This window comes from Vipera berus, assembly GCF_964194415.1.
Source record: "Vipera berus genome assembly, chromosome: 3".
Lineage (NCBI taxonomy): Eukaryota > Metazoa > Chordata > Lepidosauria > Squamata > Viperidae > Vipera > Vipera berus.
In genome coordinates, this window is record NC_138204.1 from 59,519,448 (window position 1) to 59,539,097 (window position 19,650).

The 19,650-nt window shown below is 35.9% G+C and overlaps 1 protein-coding gene across 2 annotated transcripts; it reads right to left on the bottom strand.

The window, feature by feature from the left end:
• Nucleotides 1–8,751: 8,751 nt before the first annotated feature.
• On the bottom strand, nucleotides 8,752–16,599 carry DMBX1 (diencephalon/mesencephalon homeobox 1; the record flags this gene model as incomplete). Of its 2 annotated transcripts, none has more annotated exons than XM_081325868.1 (4): nucleotides 8,752–9,152; nucleotides 10,836–11,190; nucleotides 14,945–15,123; nucleotides 16,446–16,599. In XM_081325868.1, the coding sequence occupies 4 exons, from the start codon at nucleotides 16,597–16,599 to the stop codon at nucleotides 8,752–8,754; spliced, it is 1,089 nt and encodes a 362-aa protein (XP_081181994.1). The 2 variants fall into 2 exon arrangements, with proteins under 2 accessions (XP_081181994.1, XP_081181993.1); XM_081325867.1 differs by having other exon boundaries at nucleotides 14,945–15,138.
• Nucleotides 16,600–19,650: the final 3,051 nt, after the last annotated feature.

Here is a 19,650-nt window from a genome sequence, read left to right on the forward strand (position 1 = left end):
GTAGGACTAGATCTTTATTTTCCCACAATAACAACCCTGTGAGGTAGGTTGGGCTGAGAGAGAAAGCGAGATTTTGAATCCCCCCATTCCAATTCCATAGCAATAGCTTATGTACCACTTCATAGTGATTTACAGCACTCTCTGAGTGGATTACAACATCAGCATATTGTCCCCAACAATCTGTGCCCTCATTTTACTGACCTTGGAAAGATGGAAGGCTAAGTCTACCTTGAGCTGGTCAGAATTACATCCTGGCAATGAGCGATGAGTTAGCCTGCATTGAGTTAGGGTAAGCATTCTAACTGCATTCTAACCACCGTGTCACCATGGCTTATGGTCAGTTTGTGATGGCCATTCTTCTTCCATCCTGCTGAAGATTACCACTAGTTCCATGATGCTTCAGGGAATCACCTATCTTATATGCCCTCTTGTCGTTAAAGAGGGCATGCGGGCTGCTGAGAGCAAGCATGAAAAAAAGATGTTAACTGTCTATGGAGATTCTCAGTCACCCAGGTCATAGATGTCTGAAAGGTGCTTTTTCAAAAGCCAGCAGGGGTGGGGTGGGGGTTTCCTTGAGAAAGAGGATGTTTTGCTTCTCAAGCAAAACATCTTCTTCTTCTTCCTCAAGGGAAAAACAGTACAGTTGCTTTTTTAAAAAGCACCTTTGAGAAAAAAGTTGTTAACTTGAGCTGAGCTCCTGGGAAATGCAAAGATATGGCCATATCATTTTCTTGGGAACAGAATGCAAGTGGTTTGCCATTGTCTTTTTTCAGGATTTTTCCTGACTTCTTAGTCTTGACTACAGTCCTGGGGATTCTAATTTTGCTCCACATTTTCACTTAAGCATTGTAACAAGTGTCCCTAACATTCACCTTTGTCTCTCATCAGGAGTCCGTCAACTGAGGTTTCCATATACTAATTCCATATTAGTAATATAGACAAGATATAGTCTAACTTGTGAATCTTGATTATATTGGAGTTACATCCAGAATTCCATGTTTAGGACAGTGCCAATCAGTTTGGACATATGCTGATCAATATGTGCCACAAGGTCAACCAAAACCCAGTTTTTCTCCCAAAGTCTCTTACTAGGCCAGGTGTAGGTAACCTTGGCTCTTTTATGACTCGTGGACTTCATGCTGGCTCAGGAAATCTGGGAGTTGAGGTCCACGAGTCATAAAAGAGCCAAGGTTGCTTACACCTGTACTAGGCCAAGCAGGTTCATGCTGTACTATCTTTAGGATCTCTAATCTGGAGACTAACTTGTTAATCCATATACTATTGGTCACATCCTACCAAAGTGAGGACACATGCAGTGAACATACTGTTTATTAAGCATTTTCTAAATGGGAATCATTCCACATTCTGGCTACTCTGAATTTACACCTGGGTTTATTCCAAAATGAAATAACTAGTCATGAGCAGGAACACTGTGTGTGTATGTGGGTTTTTTTAAAATTTGAAAAAGATTATAATGCTTATACTTGGAAATACTGATGTTTCTTCCCTCTTTAGAGAAAAATATGTGATATTTAAATTTAAATTTAGCTTTATTGCTTTTTAATTAATAACAAAAAAGAGCAAAGCACAAAAATAATAGTGATAGAAAGATATATTGTCAAAGAGAAAAAATACATAAAAAGTGCTGTGACAATAAAAGTGAAAAATTCAACAAAAAAGAAACAGTATGGTATATCATAAAAAATAGTTACAATTCTACATTTATTATTGAACACAAATATTTTTCAAAGCATATATATTTCTGATATATTTATGGCTCTTTTTTTAACCTAATGCATTCTGTATAAATGAGTTCATATTGCATTATATTTGTCCATAAAAAGTCTATGTCTATATGCGGTCCACTCATTAGTGGCACGTCAATCAGATCTTCAATCCATTGAACGAAAGGGCCATAAATTTACTTTTCCAATGCTACAATATATGTGATTTTAAATATTTTAATTATTATATCATTATTTTCCTAAATAAAAATATGTGAATAGAAAATATTTCAGGAAAACGAGGTTCACTTTGGATATAACAACAAACAAAAATATGGACCCGATTCCAGGATGGATGTATTGGGGAAAAAGATTAAAATCTGTTCACTCTGTAGTTAGAGGTTCCCAATTTTTGCTCTTGGTTCTACTGATAATTTTTAGTGAGGTTGCTAATATACAGTGGCCAAGTTTATCAAATTTCATAAAAAATTGATTTTCTCATCTGGAATCTTGCAAATTTACAGGTAACTTCATGGCACTCTCATGGGTTTAACCATTTTGACTAAAATATTTTATTTTTATTTAATTTAGCAGTCTCTGAGATTGCCATAAATACCTTAATTCTTGTAATCCTTGGGATGCCAAACTTCAACTTTTAAAATTTGAATGGATTGACTAGGTTTCCAACAGTCCATGTAATGCCATTCCAACTCTGGTTTTGAACTGGAGAATGTTTTTTATTTATTTTTAAAATATTTTGAATAAAATCACTCTTCAAAACAATAAAATGTCATCTAGGTGTTTCTAACCTTCAATTTGAAAAAAAGAAAGCAATTTGGTCATTCTTCTAATGTTGATCCTGTCTTGATAAACAACAAACAAACAGCAAATAAACAGAGAAACAACGAAGAAACCTCATAACTTTTTATTATTATTATCTGAAGATAACAGGCATTTTACATAAAGTAAGACAGACACAAGTTGGTTACATGGCGTCATGCTGCAGCCTGCTTCAAAAGAATACAATTGTATTTATTTTAAACTATCAGAGAATAAATAAATATTATACATATTTGCATGGCCAGGTAGTGTATCCTACAACACAAAACTGTTACATTATACCTTAATTTTTACAGAAAATTATATCAGCTTTTTTTCACCCTTTAAATGTTTAGGTCTTTATCTGGATATGGCCCATATGCATGATTTTGATGGTCAAGTTGGTAAGTACAGGAAATCCTTGACTTACAAACATATGTTTACTGACCATTCAAAGTAACAACGGCAGTGAAAAAAGTGACTTATGACTGTTTTCCAAACTTATGATCATTGCAACATCCCCATGGTCATGTGTTCAAAATTCAGCTGCTTGGCAACTGACTCCCACTTATGACGGTTGCACTGTCCTGGGGTCATGTGATCACATTTTGAGACCTTCTGACAAGCAAAGTCAATGGGTGAGGCAGATTCACTTAACAAACGTGTTACTAACTTAACAGCTGCAGTGATCCACTTAATACCTGTGGCAAGAAATGGGGCAATACAACTGTAATACAACTGTCTCACTTAGCAACAATTGTGGCTGTAAGTTGAGCCCTACCTATAGAGGCATTGTAAATCACCTTTTTATAAATATCTAAATTGATGTATTCTGCGGTTTTTTTAAGCCACAGAGGTTTTTTAAACATTAGTAGTAACAGATCAGTTCATGAAACATTTATTCTCAAATGTGACTTCTCTTGAGATAGAATTTCCTAGCCCCAGTGATCTAAAGTTTAACAGTCCTTCAAAATTGTTCTCTCCTTTTTCTCCACTAAAAACAAATACATCAGTGCATTTTCTATGCATTTGAATTACTTTAGAAAAGTACAAGTTTATCCAGAGTAGTGGGGGGGGGGGCTAATAAACATACTGTGTTCATGTTTTTTTCCTCATCTTTAAGTTGTTATATATCATTATTTCATAAAATCAATATGCAGTTTCATGAAATTTGTACTTTAGTTTATTCAGTGAAAACAAACTCCAGAGGCAGTTCCCACTTATCACCAGAGCAGGGTTTTATTTAGTTCTGTACCTTATATATAACTGTACAAAGTAGCCCATCTTCAGAAAGTTTTAACAGATCATTGACTTTTGGGAGATAGAATTGATTGACCCCAGGATTTTTAAAACTCTGTTTTGCAAAATCTTAGGGTTCCACAAGAACTTGATGAGTTTCCACAAGAAACTAAGCAAAAAACAGAGGGGAAAAAATTCACTTGAACACAGAAAGTCTCTTAGCACTAAATCTTTACTTCCTGATCAGTAGTTCTAGGTATGCAAATATTTCTTTCAGCTAATAGATTAAATGATCTTAAAAAGTTTGATAATCCCGTTTACAACTTGTGATCAGAAAGGATCATAATCTCTTTTATGAAAGGAGAGTGTATTTGAAAGACAACATCTTCAATCATTTTAATTCACTGTTAATATATGAGAGGATAGGAATCCTGTAGCCCTCCAGTTGCTACTGAACTATCGCTTCTATTAGTTGTAAGGTATATCTGCACTGCCTTGCAGGCTTGTTCGCACAATGGGACAGCAAATATTTTCAGGCCAGAAATGGAAAATATCAGCCTTTACTCACCTCCATCCATGAATCTCAGGGGGCTTTTCCTGCTATGGTTTGAAAGTAGCCTTTTTGTCTTATATCACTCCAAGTTCTTTTGTCTGTTTCAACTGAAGGGCTAACCCCAGCACTTCATTTGCTATTTTGCAAGGGGAAAAAATGCTCCCAAATTGAAACAATACTTGTCCTGATCAAAGACATTACTTCCAGCAGTGCCAGTCAGATAGCATGGTGGTTAAACATTTGGCTTGATAAATAAGGGTTGCTGGTTCCAAACCCATTAGAAATGTGTGTGTTTTTAATTACTAATTTCTTTTTTTTAGATAGCTACAATGGTTCTTTTTATTCTCTCTCTCATTTATCTCCAGGGATTGAAAAAGAATAATGAACGATGAAACGCTGCATTATTATTTTTAAAAGCCCTCAGCTGGCAAGCTGAAGGAAAGACACTAATGACAATTTTTTTTTGCTGGATTATGAACCAGCAACCTTTTTAAACACTGGTGTTTTTTTTAAAGATAAAAAAATATCATAGTATAAGAGAGTTGGCAGGTTGGCAAGCAAGGAATTTTATTTTGGAAGTTGGGTGTTGAATCTAGTTATATGTGCATTTTGATTATTTATATAAATATATAAATTTATATGTCTATAAATTTATATATGTATTTATATTTGTGTGTGTGTGCATATACATACAGAAAAATGTATGTATTTGTATTTATCAGTCTTCATATATATGTACAGACATGAAAATGCACAGAAAGACAGAGTAATTGGCAATTGCTTTCCTTCAATAACATGGTAAAGAGCGCACAACATGGAAATGTCCAATTTGAGGACACGGCAGCCTGCAGTCTAATCTTCCTAGCAAACAATGGCCAAACTGACTCAGTCCAGATATGTATCACCTAGACTGATTTAGACAGGAGCAAAGGACAGGAGCAGCTTAACTGGTAACTGCAGAAATGTTCAAAGCTTAACAATATCTGGAACTTTCCCCATAGCCTTATTGTGAAAATGTTCAGGAAAAGGTGCCAAACGAACAGTTCATTTCATTGCTTCAGACTGCAAAAGGGAGTTCATCAGTTGTCTGCACATAAAAACTATTTCAGGGATAAGGGGTAGAGCTTAGTTTTGTTTCCAGCTTTTGGCTTTCAGCCTCTAAGATATTTGTGTATGTGATATTGAAGATCAGCGAGAGAATCTTATACTCAATGGAAAGTTTCCTTCACTCTGCCCAGGCTAATCATATCTTCATGGAGTGGGAGCCATTGATTATATAAGAGAATGAGCAGCTTGGTTTGAATGCAGATGATGAAAATCTTACTTTTGTTACCCCCACTTTTTTCAGGGGCTCCTGCTATCTTTGGCATACAGCCCTTGGAAAGTGAATTACAGTATAATAAGATCCTTGAGTTAAGGAAAGGTTCCTCACCTATAATGGGAAATGTATAATCTCCTGAAGCACTTAAAAAGGATACACTACAACCTAAGAACTTTTTTCCTTACCTATTAGTATGAGCTTGGCTGTTATTTTAATACAATTTGTTCTCAAAAACTGGTTAGACTTCAGACACATAAATGGGGCAAAGAGAATTCCAGGGGCTTAAATTTGGATCAAATATTCAAAGCGCTGATCAGATCAGCTTCAATATGGAGCTTCTAAACTGTGTGTGAAACTACTCTGAAAAATTTAAGAATACAATATCACTAATTTCAGACTCAAAATCTGTGATTCCATTCAGGTATGCTTCACATGTATTTAAAAGGTACAACATATTATTTTATTAACCAGACTGTGACATAGGCAGTTGGTCATCTATATAATTTTGGGGAAGACTGATTTACATTACAATTCATTAATTTTTCTTTTTACTATTTATTTTTCTCCTTCAAAATCAAATTTGTACTGTAATGCTTCTGAGAGATGCTAAAGTAATTTTGACATTGGAATGTTCTGTGTTAACATTCAACGAAAGCTTTCAGAACAACAGAATTTTTCCTTAGTTTAATTACAAAGTCCTTGAAATAAGAGGGTAATTAAATACTTCAGTAAAATTACAAGATGTAAAAACAGTGTATATATCTGTATGCATTATGTTCCTGAATGAAAAATCAGGTTTTGTTTTGTTTTTGCAGAATGTATGACCTTAAATTTTGAAGATATATAAGTAGTGTACAAAAATTATTATGACAATAATGAAAGTTTTACAGTCAACACAAGAGGAATGCTTGCAAACTCCAAAATCAAACCTGGATTGAGCAAGTCTAAATTTTACCAGAATAAGCTTTGCAACCTTTAGGGGAAAGAAATCATAGGAAAGAGTTACATTTATAGAAAATAAAAGTTCTAAAATAAGTTTGCTAATTTCTTAAGTTCCTACAGACTTCAGGCAATAATATTTTAAAATGACAATCTTTCATTGTAAGATTTCTCTTTTATTTAGCTGTTGGCAAAACATTTTCCAAGCTGGAAAAAAAATCTGGAAAATGCTTTTCCCATGTATTTGCACTATGTCTTCTAACAGGAAATTAATTTGTATGAAAGATTAATTTCATTGTAGCATCTTTCTTATAACTTTTTAATGTCACTTTGATTTTCCCCACTTCTTAAATTCTCAGTGTTCTGTGTAAGTTATTCACTTTTGTACTATTTAATTTCTGCCTTCCTCAACGTGTTGCATTCCAGTAATATTGAGCTATGGCAACTTTTATCATTCATAGGCAGCAAGTTAGGGAATTTGAAATCCAACAAATCTAGAGAGAATTACTTTGGAGACATATAAGAAATATTCTTTTAAGCAGAATGAATCCATGGCCTTGTTTGTAGATACCAGGTAGATATTTTAAAACAAAAAGTGGTTGTTAGTCTTCCAAACTGAAAGTATTAAGTCTTCTTCTGTTTGATATATTTGACATTAGCTAGAGTAGAACACCATAATCTACCCTTAAATCCTGATCTAGTTCTATGGTATTGCAGGCAATTTTCTTGGGTTGAAAACACATTACTGTCATGCAAAAAGCACTTTGATTTCCCCAATCTAAAGAAATTCATTGTTTGGATTTAAATTGGCCCTAAATAATTTAGAATCATCAAAGTCACAACTTTTGTAAAATGTGAGGGTATGAAAATGCCTCATATATACAGCAGAAGTTTTTTACGTTTTCTTAAGAGCATTTCTCATGCTGATGCATCACTCCACAATTGGAGACAAAGCACTATGGTATTGCAGGCAATCTTCTTGGGTTGAAGACACATTTGGAACATCGATGGTGTTAGTTGATAGAATTAGAGCACAGATGTAACAACTAGCTCTACCATTAACCAGATTGAGATGGTGTAAAATGTCAGCAAAACAGTTGGTGATGAAATGTATTATTACTATTATTACAGGGAGGATGAAAAGTGCCTTTGGGATTTCCTATCTCCAGCAAATGTATTAGACACAGTACAGTGCCCTTTGTTTGGGTGGCAGGAGAACGGTGCCATGCACTGCCCAGTGGAAGGGTGTCAACATCTCTTGCCTTGACCTTGCATGCAACTAATATAGAAAAGACCTGGCAGATAAAGCACACCATTGGATAACTGTGTTTCAGTTTCAAAGTTGCACAAACATACAAATAGAAAACTATGTATCTTAGCAGAAGAGAGAAAGAAAGTGGGTAATAGTCTTTGGAATTTGTACAGAAAAATTAGTAGGGCTTTCAGCCATTTTATTTGAGGAAGTGCTTCCAAAAAAAAAAAAATCTGAACCTGTCCGACCGCAAGTGCTTAACCAAGAATCAATTCTTAATTATATCCTGGTGTTCATAACATACAGGAAAAAGTGGCACTGAAGTTTCAGAACTATTTTTTGTTCAACTGCATTAGGAATACTGACTGTGTAAAACCAGCGTCCGTCTTTTGTTGCAATGACAGTATTTATTCTATCTACTGAATAAGAATAAAAGGCAAAAGAAAATGGAAGGAGGGGCGTTCCACAATTCTGCGTAAGGCAACACTGATATTAACACACAAGTGAAAGAACATGTAAACTATATACAGTTTGAAGTCGGACTTCCTCTTCTCAGTTCTGCTCCCACCCCAAATTAAAGCAAAGCTCTCAACAAATAGAATAATAACAACGTTCCCAAACAGTTCATATTTGACTCACAGTTCTGAAGACAATTTCACATTTTAAAACACCTTTCTGTAGGCTATTTTTTTTAAATTGGCCAGTGCAAAGAGGCAGAGGTAATGCAAGATGTGGACTCCACACGACTTCTGCAAACCCTTTCCCCCAAATGGGAGCACCTTAAGCGGGACAAAATTGAAAGTAGCAGGCTCTACGTCAGAAATCCTTCTCTCCGGTGGCAGAGACTTGGGCGTTTCCTTGAAGCCATCTGTTTATTGGACTTTTGCTGGAGTTTGGCTCGCCCTCAGTTTGGTAAAGTATCTAGTCCCAGAGAGGCAGCATGTTGCTTCGCTCGCAGCCGGAGATTCTCAATACTGGTTGTTTTACTGTTCAGGCTGGGAAGAGTAGAAGATGCCTGGAGAATTGGAGAGGACCACACCTGCTGGGCGTGGGAGAGGGACTGGTAGTAAGACTGGCAATGCAGTGAGCTTAGGGGTGCCATGTTGACATTCATGCCCAAATATGGCATGGTAGAAGGGCTTCCCATTTCAAAGGATGAATAATGGACCAAGTTATTGGTAGCTGCCATGTGTTGGCGGAACTGCTCTTGAAGGCGGAAGAGGCTGAGAGGAGAAGACGAATAGGAATGTGCTTGAGACATGCTGCTGCTGGAGGATGCGGTGGCAGCAGTGCTGATAGGGGAATCTGCATTGTTAAACACAACAAAATCAAGTCAATGAAGACCTAAGCTCTGACCTGGAATGAATAAATTGCGTTGGGATTTTTAAAAGTTGTCTCAAGCTCTGGGCAGCGTTTTAAGGGAGAAAGAATGATGGATTTAATGCCATGCTTGAAAACATGATTTGGGTGTACAATGGGTAGGGAACCCCTGGCCTTCTCCTTGCTTCTCCATAACTGCCAGCAGCCCCAGACAGCGATCCCAATGCCAAGAGATATAGGGAGATGTATTTAGTAACCTCTGGAAATCTACAGCTTCCTCTTTCATGTAAAAGAACTTGGGTCCCAGAATTTCAGATGCCCCTAGACGCATTCTTGTCTAAACTCTGCCAATCATTCTTAGTAATTTTGACCCAGGTAAAACATGATATCTTCAGGAACAGTAATTTGTTCTTCCTTTCATACAAATACAAAAACACTTTAGAATTGCTCATTTTATATATTATCCATTTCATTCAGAGGTAAGGATTTACAACAAAAATTAAAACATGCATACATTTCTAAGCACAGATATTCATGCAGTAATAAACTTATAGACCTGGGTTAGAAAATATTAGAAGATTCCTTTAGCAATTGTAAAGAGAAGTTCAAAAATAATATTGTCTGAACTAAGTCTAAGGCCAAAATTTACACAGCAGCCATTTATAATATTTCTGTTTCCTCTATTGCTGTCATGCTCAGTGTTACTACATCACTCCTTTGCCAGATTGTTATGTGACAACAAAGTGATGGTAACAAACAACTATCTATATAGGCAACCTCATTACTTGGCACCAACCATTTAGTCTTTAAATATTTGCCACATAGCTTGGTATATGCCTGGATTGAACTCATCCAAGAATGAATCACTTGTGTGAAATGTTACCCTTGCATTCATTAAAACAAAAGCTGAATGTAAACCTGCATTGTAGTCTGGAAAAAAACACATCATATTAAGATGGATGCAAGGCTTCTGTTTGTAGGAAATAGTTCAGAATGCTGTACATATCCCATCGGCTATGTACATAATTGAAAAATTGCTCTAAAGCCACACTAAGATGGATGAAGGTATTCCTTGATTTTTTACAATATAAAGCTGCAACTTTGTGATTCTACAACCAGAGTTAATGGTAGTCTTTTTTGGCAATACCTTCACACTAACAGTTTGTTACCAGGTTAAGGCTCAGTTTGAAGTTTAGGTAAAAATGGGCAACTTTAGGGTCATGACAATGCTTTGAGAATATTGGGGATTTTTGAAACAACCTCCTAGCTAGCCCAGGGTCCAAAAAAAGGAAGCAGCCCCATTGCTTCATTGGCATTGTTCTGTCTGACTCAGTGAATGAAATAATGAATATGACGTAATGGAGTAACTCAAGACATAAAAGACAAATGTTTAGGCCACTTTTCTTCAGAGAGAAAAAATTCCCCTTTGAAATAATCTATCTTTAAGTGACTGAAATGGTTCAGTGTGATTATTTTAAAGGGTTTTTAATGTTCTCAGTATTTTCTGAGAACATTGTCCTTGTTGTGTGTTTCCCTTCTCTACCCTCAAGATCTTTCTTTTTTAAACCTTACATTGTTAAGAGATCTGGAACCTGAGTTTGCATACTTTAATCTAACATGGATTCTGAGGTAAAAATTCTTAGCAAAGGGAATTGGTTTTCTTCTGACCTGCTTTTGGACTTGTCCTCTTGCTGTTCAGCACCTTGGTTTCTCCTCCAGGGCTTTTCTCTTCCTTGTTCTCCTCCAGTGAGATCTTGAATTCCTCCTCTTTGTCTGTCTGGTCCTCGGCTGCTGACTCACTGGCTGAATGCTCAGAGAGAGTCAGGCTGAGCTCTGCATTTACCTCCCTTGGCAAACTCAGAGACTTGTCTGCATCGGGAACTGGAGTTGGTGTTCCTAACACAGGAGTGTCTGCTTTGCCTTCACTGTGATTGGCTTCTGAGTCTTTCTGCTTCTGTAGCTGTTCTTTCTGCAGACTGCGCTGCTTCTTTCGAAATTTAGCTCTTCTGTTTTTAAACCAAACCTTTGTTTCCCCCCCCAAAAAAAAAAACAGGAGAGAAAGAAAAGGGGGAAAGGAAAGAGTAAAAGGTAAACATTTTGTGTTGAATATTGAATCTTCCTCATCATGCCCACTCCAGAAACCATAGCAAATTACATGTACAAATTCAAACAAATTCAATGTTTAATCAGAATATTCTCCTGTTTATAAATGGCTAGCAGTGAATTCCTAATTGTTTTGTTTGAAAATATGACCTGCAATAAATCTGGGTCTGATAAAGGTTTAAAATTAAAGCAGATAGAAGATGTTGATATCCTATTTAAATTTAATACTATTCAGACTTAAACCCCATTAAGTGTATTTGAATTTATTGCTGGGTCAATATGCATAAGTTAGTGATGAACTTCTGGCAAGGATCATGAGGAAAAAAACAGTAATGGCAATACAATGTAGATCAGCAGCTAGATCAGCAGAGATCAACAGGCACAAATATTTCTGGATAAAGGAGAGATCCGGTGATTACCCATTTGCACTCTGGTTAGCTGCTTCTCATGAGTAGACTGCAGGAGCTGAGGATTTCACAATCAGCATGTAATTAATTTATAGCTAAAGAGATATTTTCTAAGTGATGGGATAAGATTCCACTTGGTGAGTTATAATTCTTTTTTTTATTACAAAGGAAGGAAGAGCTTTAATGACTTACTTTTTTTGCAAAAAGCTTGGCAAGGAGCTCATATAAGAAAGTTTAAAATAGATGAGGGGGACAGTTATTTTGAAAGATCAAGTTTTTGTGAAAATGCTTTTGAATAAATTGCAAATATATTTGACAATTGAACCAGATATTTGTGGGAATGTTTTCTGTTTACTATTAAAAAGTCCAGACAATTGATGGATTTTGGAATCTAAAAGAAAAAAGTAATGAGTAAGACAGTAATGCTGACTGTAGCTATGAAGATGACAATTGTGAGGTTGATTATGGAGCGGCATTAAAGACAAAAGTATTAAAGGCACAGAAAGATAAAAGGGGGGAAGTTTGTCTCTCCCCCCCACACACTTCTTTAAGACACTTTCCTTTTGGGATTACAGTGCAAGCAAGACAACTAGAAAAGCAGTGACAATGGAGGGGAGGAGAGGATAATTAGTGCAACCTGCAGAGGAAGAAATTAAACCAGATTTGCTTCAGGAAATATTTGAGGAATTGGCCAATATATTAGCAGAGTCACTTGATACTGAAGTAACTAAATCAATTGATAGTTTTTGAAAGAAGAATAGGTGAAAGATTTGTAAAGATGGAAGAGGAGATGAAAGATGAAGTTAAACAGATGGCAAGCTTGTAAAACAAGTGTCCATGTAGTAAAATAGGTCAATGACTAAATCGAACATTTTAGAGAATAAGACAGAAGTTATAGCTAGAGAATTGAAAAGAGAACTTGATAATCTAGCTCTATTGGAATTGAGAGAGAAGGAATTTTGTTTGAGACTTAGAGCAATAAAGGAGGAATAAAAAATATTAGAGAAGAGTTTATTAAAGCCCTGGCAAATGTTTTGGATTAGGAAGAAGATGACATTGAAGCAGAAATTGCTAAAGTATGTAGAATAAATTCCAGATCTGAAAGAACAAGAAACATACTAAGGGATATGTTGGTGTTTTCTCAGGAAGAAGACAAGAAATCAGCTTTTGCAGCAGCATTTTAATATGATAAATCAGATATAATTGCTTTTACAGAAATTCTTATTAGAATTTTGCATAAAAAATATTTTTTCACTGAGAGATTAAAGCGGGGAGAAAATCCCATTCTGATGGGACAAATTACAAGGTGTGATTTTTATAATTAAATAGCAAAAGTTTTATGTTGAAAAAAATGAGGGAATTTTTAGAAAAATTCAAAGAGAAATAGGAGATCCAAATGGAGGTATCAGAGAAGACTACACAAAAATGCTAATAGTAGAACAAGAAATTGAAAGATGATACTGAAGCAGGTGCTACAAGCATAGATTTTTCTAAACTTTTCGCTTCATGATGGAGTAAAAATGCTTAATGTGGAACATAAATGGAGCAAATGCTATTTAAAAGAGGGAAAAATGATTATTTTTTTAGAAAAAAAATTAAACAAGATATAATTCAAAGTCTTAGCCCCATGCAAATTAACTTCTATCCCAATAAGTCTACAATGCAGATCAATCAATACAAGATCTTGTTTTAGTTGGAGAGTTATGTATAAAACAACTGCATCTCTATTTTTTTCTCTTTTTTGTTGTTGCTGCAGAAGTAAATTCTTCACCCACATTTTTTATGATCCAAATACATACATTGCTTTGGAGGATCTTAAAGATTAATATACAATAGAAACCAGAGGGGTTCTTTTTGGAAGGGATAAACTGGATAAATAGTTGGGAAAAAGTCACAGGCATTCATTTTTGTACTGCATGATCACTACAGCAAGATTATTGTATGCATGATTTACATTGACTATTTGATCAAAGAAAAGACACTATCTACATTTATTGCTGACCGGGAACTTCTTGTAATTATTTTATATGGGACAGAAAAAAATGAAATTCTGATTCATGTTTTTGATTATTAAACAAAATAAATTTTAGAAAGAAGAGAGAGATGTTGTAACCATAATGTAAGAGGTAAACATATAATTGTACTTATAACTGTTGTGAAGAAAATTGGGAGCTACTTCTTTGGATCTTTTTTCTTCCTTTTCTATTTTTTTTCTTTTCCTCTCTTGCACTTATCTTTTTTTTCTTTTTCTTTATGTTGCATGAGTTCTTATATTTAAAAAAAACTTTCATAAAATTATATGAAAATATATGCCTAGGATAGTGCTGTGAGTTTAAGATCAAGTCTTGGAATACCATCATCAAAATAATTAATTTGGATCCCGTGTTATTAGCAGCTATTAGAAATGTATGCACAGTATTAAGTAAAAGCAGAAATAATATTTTAAAGCTCATAATGAGACAGAGAGCTGCAAATTAACATGCCTTAACTTTTCTGCAACTGCAGGCTTAATTTTACAACATGTTAAATATATAACATTGAATGAAGCTCATTTTTGTTTATAGCAGTTTATGCACCCTAACCAGGTGTGGTAATTTATGAAATCTACCTTCTCACATGAAAAAGAGAAGGGAGAAGAGGAAAAAGAACATTGTTTTTTTTCCTTTTTTCCCCTCTTTCTTAATTCGCCCTTGGTATTCCGATTTTCTGAAACACCTTTAAACCTGCTCCTCTGCACAGGCAATGATCTTGATCAGAATATGAGCTCCAAGCTTTCACTGTACATAAACAACATTGTGCAATTTAATCCTATGCTTATAGCATATGAGCAGAAATAAGTGCATATGTTAATCACCAAGTGAGTGTCATACTTGAAGGACCAAAAAAGGAAATACGGCCAAGAAGCTCGATCCATTTGTCTGGGTGTTTCATAATCATATTATGCTCTGAAGCAGCAATTAAAAGAATATTCATGAACTACATGATCTGTTTTCAGAGTTTTCAGAAGATCTAACATTTGGATTAAGGCTAAGAAACGACAGCACTCACGTACAGTCCCCATTCTAAGAGAAACCAACCCTCTTCCATCTTAGCTAATAGGCATTTCTGCTGCTAAAAAACTATTTTATTCTTCAGATACACTTAGTTGTACCATTCTTAGACACTATTATCATGATAAAACATGTATTCACAGATCATCTCTGTTCAGGTAGTAGAACTGCATTTAGCTCAGTTGTCTTCCCATGAGAAATACTGATTGATGGGTACCTGTACTCTAGCCTCTGGCAGATTAGTGCACATTGCCAATCTCTCCCGCATCACCACATCTGGGTAGTGAGTCTTCTGGAAAGTTTTCTCCAAGGCTTCCAGTTGTTGGGCTGTGAAAGCTGTGCGGCTTCTCCTCTGTTTGCGGTGCTGGGAGCCATAACGGGCCTCCAAGATGATGTCTTGAAACGTACAGCCGTTGGAAGATAAGAAATGTGGCCAATTTAATTAGTGTAATTTGTGTGTTAAAACATTATAATATGGCAGCAAACACAAAATAATAATTGGAAAAACTTCTGCTTCAAAGCTACCATCACCTCTAGGTAGACATCACTGCTTGATTTGACCAAAGAAAGCAACATGGCAAGATCCAACGTACAAGGCTGAATTGATGAAGATCATTGTATTAGAAGTACAAGTAATTTTCAAACATTTGCTCTTGTATGTAAGCCAATCTTCCCTAATCAGGTCCCACCGGAAGTAATGGATTTCAGCTTTCATAATCCAAGCTAGCAAAGTCAACAAATCTGGACAGCACAGGGTTTGGGTAAACATTACGGATGAAAAGAAGGGATGGCAAATATCATGAAGCTCTGCCCCTTTGCTGTTCTATTAACCTCTACTGTATATGTAGAAGATTATTGTCTACAGAGCTCAGCTTTCTGAATCCATGGGGGTATCCCTGGGAGTTCGGACCCTCATAAAACCTGGTAAAAAAGAAGGGTCTTTGGGAAGATCTATTTTCTAAAATCTGGAAAAAAAGAGTTTCCACTGCAGAAGAGACAAGGATGTCCCAAGAGGAATATAAATAAGTCCTCCAGAGGTTTCAAAATGAGAGAAAATAAACTCATTCGGTGGTAGCAATGAATGAGGTCGTCTCTCACTGTCTCTCACAAATTTACGCAAACAAAATTGTATGGGAAAGAGGCTTTTTAAAACAGTGCATGTTTTGGAATGTGACACACACAAAGATACAGATGCATTAAAGAAGTACTCTCGGAAAAGTTGTATTCACTAATGTGTGCCTTAGGGTGGGTTGTTTTGATTTTATTGTTCTTACTCTTTTTATTCCGCAATGTTTCAAGGATGGTTGTAAATTGCTTTTCTAGGGAGAAGTGGCTTGGAAATACTTTTAACAAGACATTAACTCATTCATTATTTTCTGAATATTCGATGAAATTGACTACTACCAAATATGGATGTTTGGGGCTTGCACTTCTTCTATAAGTACCACCAAATAAATGAATAGAAGGGGAAAATGTACTAAGAACAAAACAAAAATCCCAATCGTGAGAAGTCCTGAGAATTGCAAGGAAGAGAAATAAGTAAGTGTAACATACTTTCTTCCTCTCCTTTTTGAACCTACACACAGCTGGAAAGATTGGACATTTCCAGTCATATCAGCTCTGACTTTATTAAAATGCCTGACCCCTAGGTAACTCATGAGAGGGATGCTGTTCCCATACTCCCTTCCACCTGGCACAAAACCCGTCCTTGCTCTTACCAGCCAGTCTCTCTGCCAGCGTGAGGGCATGCACTGAGGGTCTGTAATCAGGTGCGTGCTGGGCTTGTTGTGCTGCCTGTTGGTGCAGGTTATACATCGCGCTCAACGAATTCATGGCATGGAGAGAATAGCCATTCACTCCATAGTGCTGCATGGTGACATAGGACCTGGAGCAACAGAGAAATGAAACTGGTTGGAGAGTTGTTGTTGAGGTAATGTATGGATGCAAAAGAAACAATAATGCTGAAAGAAAGAGAGTTGAATAACTCATGTTGAATTCAGGGTCCCATTTTCCGCTTGCAGTTCGAAGGATACATGTTTCATCTTTAATCCCTGTCCAGCTATGGATCAGGCAACCATAACAGCAACAGCTTATTTCCACGGTAGCTGAGCAAGATGGGGTAAATGTAATATAAAGAAACACAATTACACCTTGCACTGAAGTGCTGAGGTGAACTGTTTAGAATGATGGATTGAGTATGGGAAGATAATTTCTAATCCATATTCTGTTGCTGGAGGATACTGGTTCTATTTCAGCCTAACCTACCTTGTGGGGTTATTTTAAAGATTACACAGATAACCCAAATCCCTGTACAATTTCCTGAGTTCAACAGAGAAAGGATGAGATATGAGAGACACGTAAGTAGCCAAAGAGGGAGACCCATATTACAGTGTTGCCATTAGGAATATTTGTCTTCACAGTTTCTCATCCTCATATGCCTTTCCATGGGATGGCCAATTCTATTACCTCCCTCCAGATCATTGGTTTTAAAACTTGGTATCTTTAAGAGGTGGACTCAACTCCCAGAATTCCATGGCCAGCCTTCTGGGAGTTGAAATCCATATATATTAAAGTTGCCAACTTTGAAAAACATTAGTCTGAGTTACCTGGAGTCCATTTTAGGTTCCCCCCCCTTTTCCCCCCCTTTTGTTGTTTTTGCCAAACTAGATATAAACCTTTATATTTGATACAGAAAGTGCAATTTTGCTTGTTCAAAGAAAATATGGGTGACTGATTAAACTTAAAAAATCATGATCACTTTCATAATAGAAACATGTTTTTCTGCAAATAGTAATATTACTTTTCACCTTTATCAGTATGCTTTTATAAACTTTATAAACTAGAATATGAGTTCTACTTGTCAAATATTCTGCATTTCATAAATGAAATCTATTTTACTTGAAATGTGAACTTTATAAATTTGCAAGGAATAAATGAATTATATATAGAGTTTTATCATTCATGCTTGAGAAATAATTCTCGTCAAAGGTAATAAGCGTGGTGCATTCTAACCAAGATGCATTTTGAAATCATAAACATTTTCTACCCAAACCTATGGGGACTTAATGAACTTGATCCTTGTGATGAAGTTTATCATGTAGTTAATATAATTTGCTACTCTTACTTTTTCCAGTAAGAGATTTGGGATGCACAAATTGTCTTATTTAGACAATTGATGATCTTCACAATTGCTACTTTTAAAGTGTAATCTTTATGTTTGTGTGATTTCCTTCAATGTTACAACTTCCAAAACATTGACATAAGAATGAAAAGAGAAGCACCGAGCAAGTCTGAAGCTTTGGGTGTTTGTCTGCTGTCGGCTACTGAATATTATTTGTATACTGCTGAGAGAGAAAGTATCACTAGATATAGATTTCATCTCTAACTAGTCATCTTATATTCTCCAACACTGGAAAATAGGCAGCCTCTAGCTATAGCAGTCTTTTTATTCTTGAAATCCAGCCTCTCATAATCTTTCCTTGGCATTTTGAGTCTTTCCATATTAGGGAGATAGAAAGTAGTTTCCTGTCATTCAGCTGAAGCCACTGCTCAGCTATTCTGGATGATGGTCCTGCAAGGCCCTTTTCAATAATTATGGCATCTGCACATAATAAAAGACTTATGGAAACTGGACAGAGGGGCTGTTTTTTTGCTCTCTCCTCTGTGTTTTCTTTTGCCCTATAGATCATGGCTGTCAAAATCTTATTCCCAATATTGTGCTTTGTATGGCTTGTAGACAGATTTTATTCTTTATGGTCTGGTCACAATCATGTACTTTCTGTATCTGGAAGGAATGGGGGTAGGGGGGGAAATGCAGGGAAACAAATGGCTCCCTTCCCCCATAAAATGTTAACAAGGCATCAATGGCTGAAAGGAAATGTCACACTATATATACTGATAATGAACTCACCTCCCTAATAAAAGCCATCTTCATTTATATGAGAGGGAAAGAGGGCGAGAGAGAAAGAATCAATTCAAAGAAATGTCTGCTTTTGCAGAGAAGCAGGAATCTTTTTAGAAAAAAAATAAGTTAATCAAGAACCAATGAAATCCAACCATGCATAGCAATCATAGAAAATTTGAACGTCCCTAAAGAGTAATTTTATTTTTAATTTATTTATTGTGCATATTCTCCTGCCCCAAGACAAAGTGCGTGGTGAGATCCATGAACGTGCAGATTTGAATCTAGGTTTCCTTAAATTTAGTCCAACACAACTTTCTTTATACTTCATGCTACACAGAATATTCGTCAATGTTTCCAAAACAAGCAACATAATCCTAGAAAAAATATTTTAACTTTGCTGTGATGACCTTGTCAATGTATCAAGTTAGTGATGTCAGAAGACAGTCAATATTGAAAGTATACATTGTTCATCTATTCCTTTCTTCATTTTAAAAATGTGAAGAGATCATAATGCTTCTTGTGTAAATTTTGAATATGACAACTTTTCTACAAGAGTGCAAGAGAATGCCCAGTTCTGATTATTATTTTTTGCTCCATAATGTAAAAGAACCTGACTCCAATCAACAACATTCAGAGAGATCAAATATATACATGAATATTTGACCATCCTTCTGCACATAAATGCATAATAGTCAGACCCCACTGCATAGTTCAGAATTACTTTTTCAAAAAATGTCTATTTCATTTAATGGTTTAAAAATTGTATCCAACTTCTTTATCCATTGGGGGGCTAGCCAGTAACATCTAACTTAATTAAAGCCCCAAACAAAAGAAAATCATCAAAAGCAACATTTAACTGATGATGCCCTGTGAGAGAAATAAAAGGTCCACTTTTTTAGAGACACACCATACAGGAGCCAAGCAGTACTCCCTTCAGCAGGAAATTGCACAATCACAATGTGACACACACCCATAAAATCATCTGCTGCACTTTAGGTGTTTACCTGAGTGATTGAGTA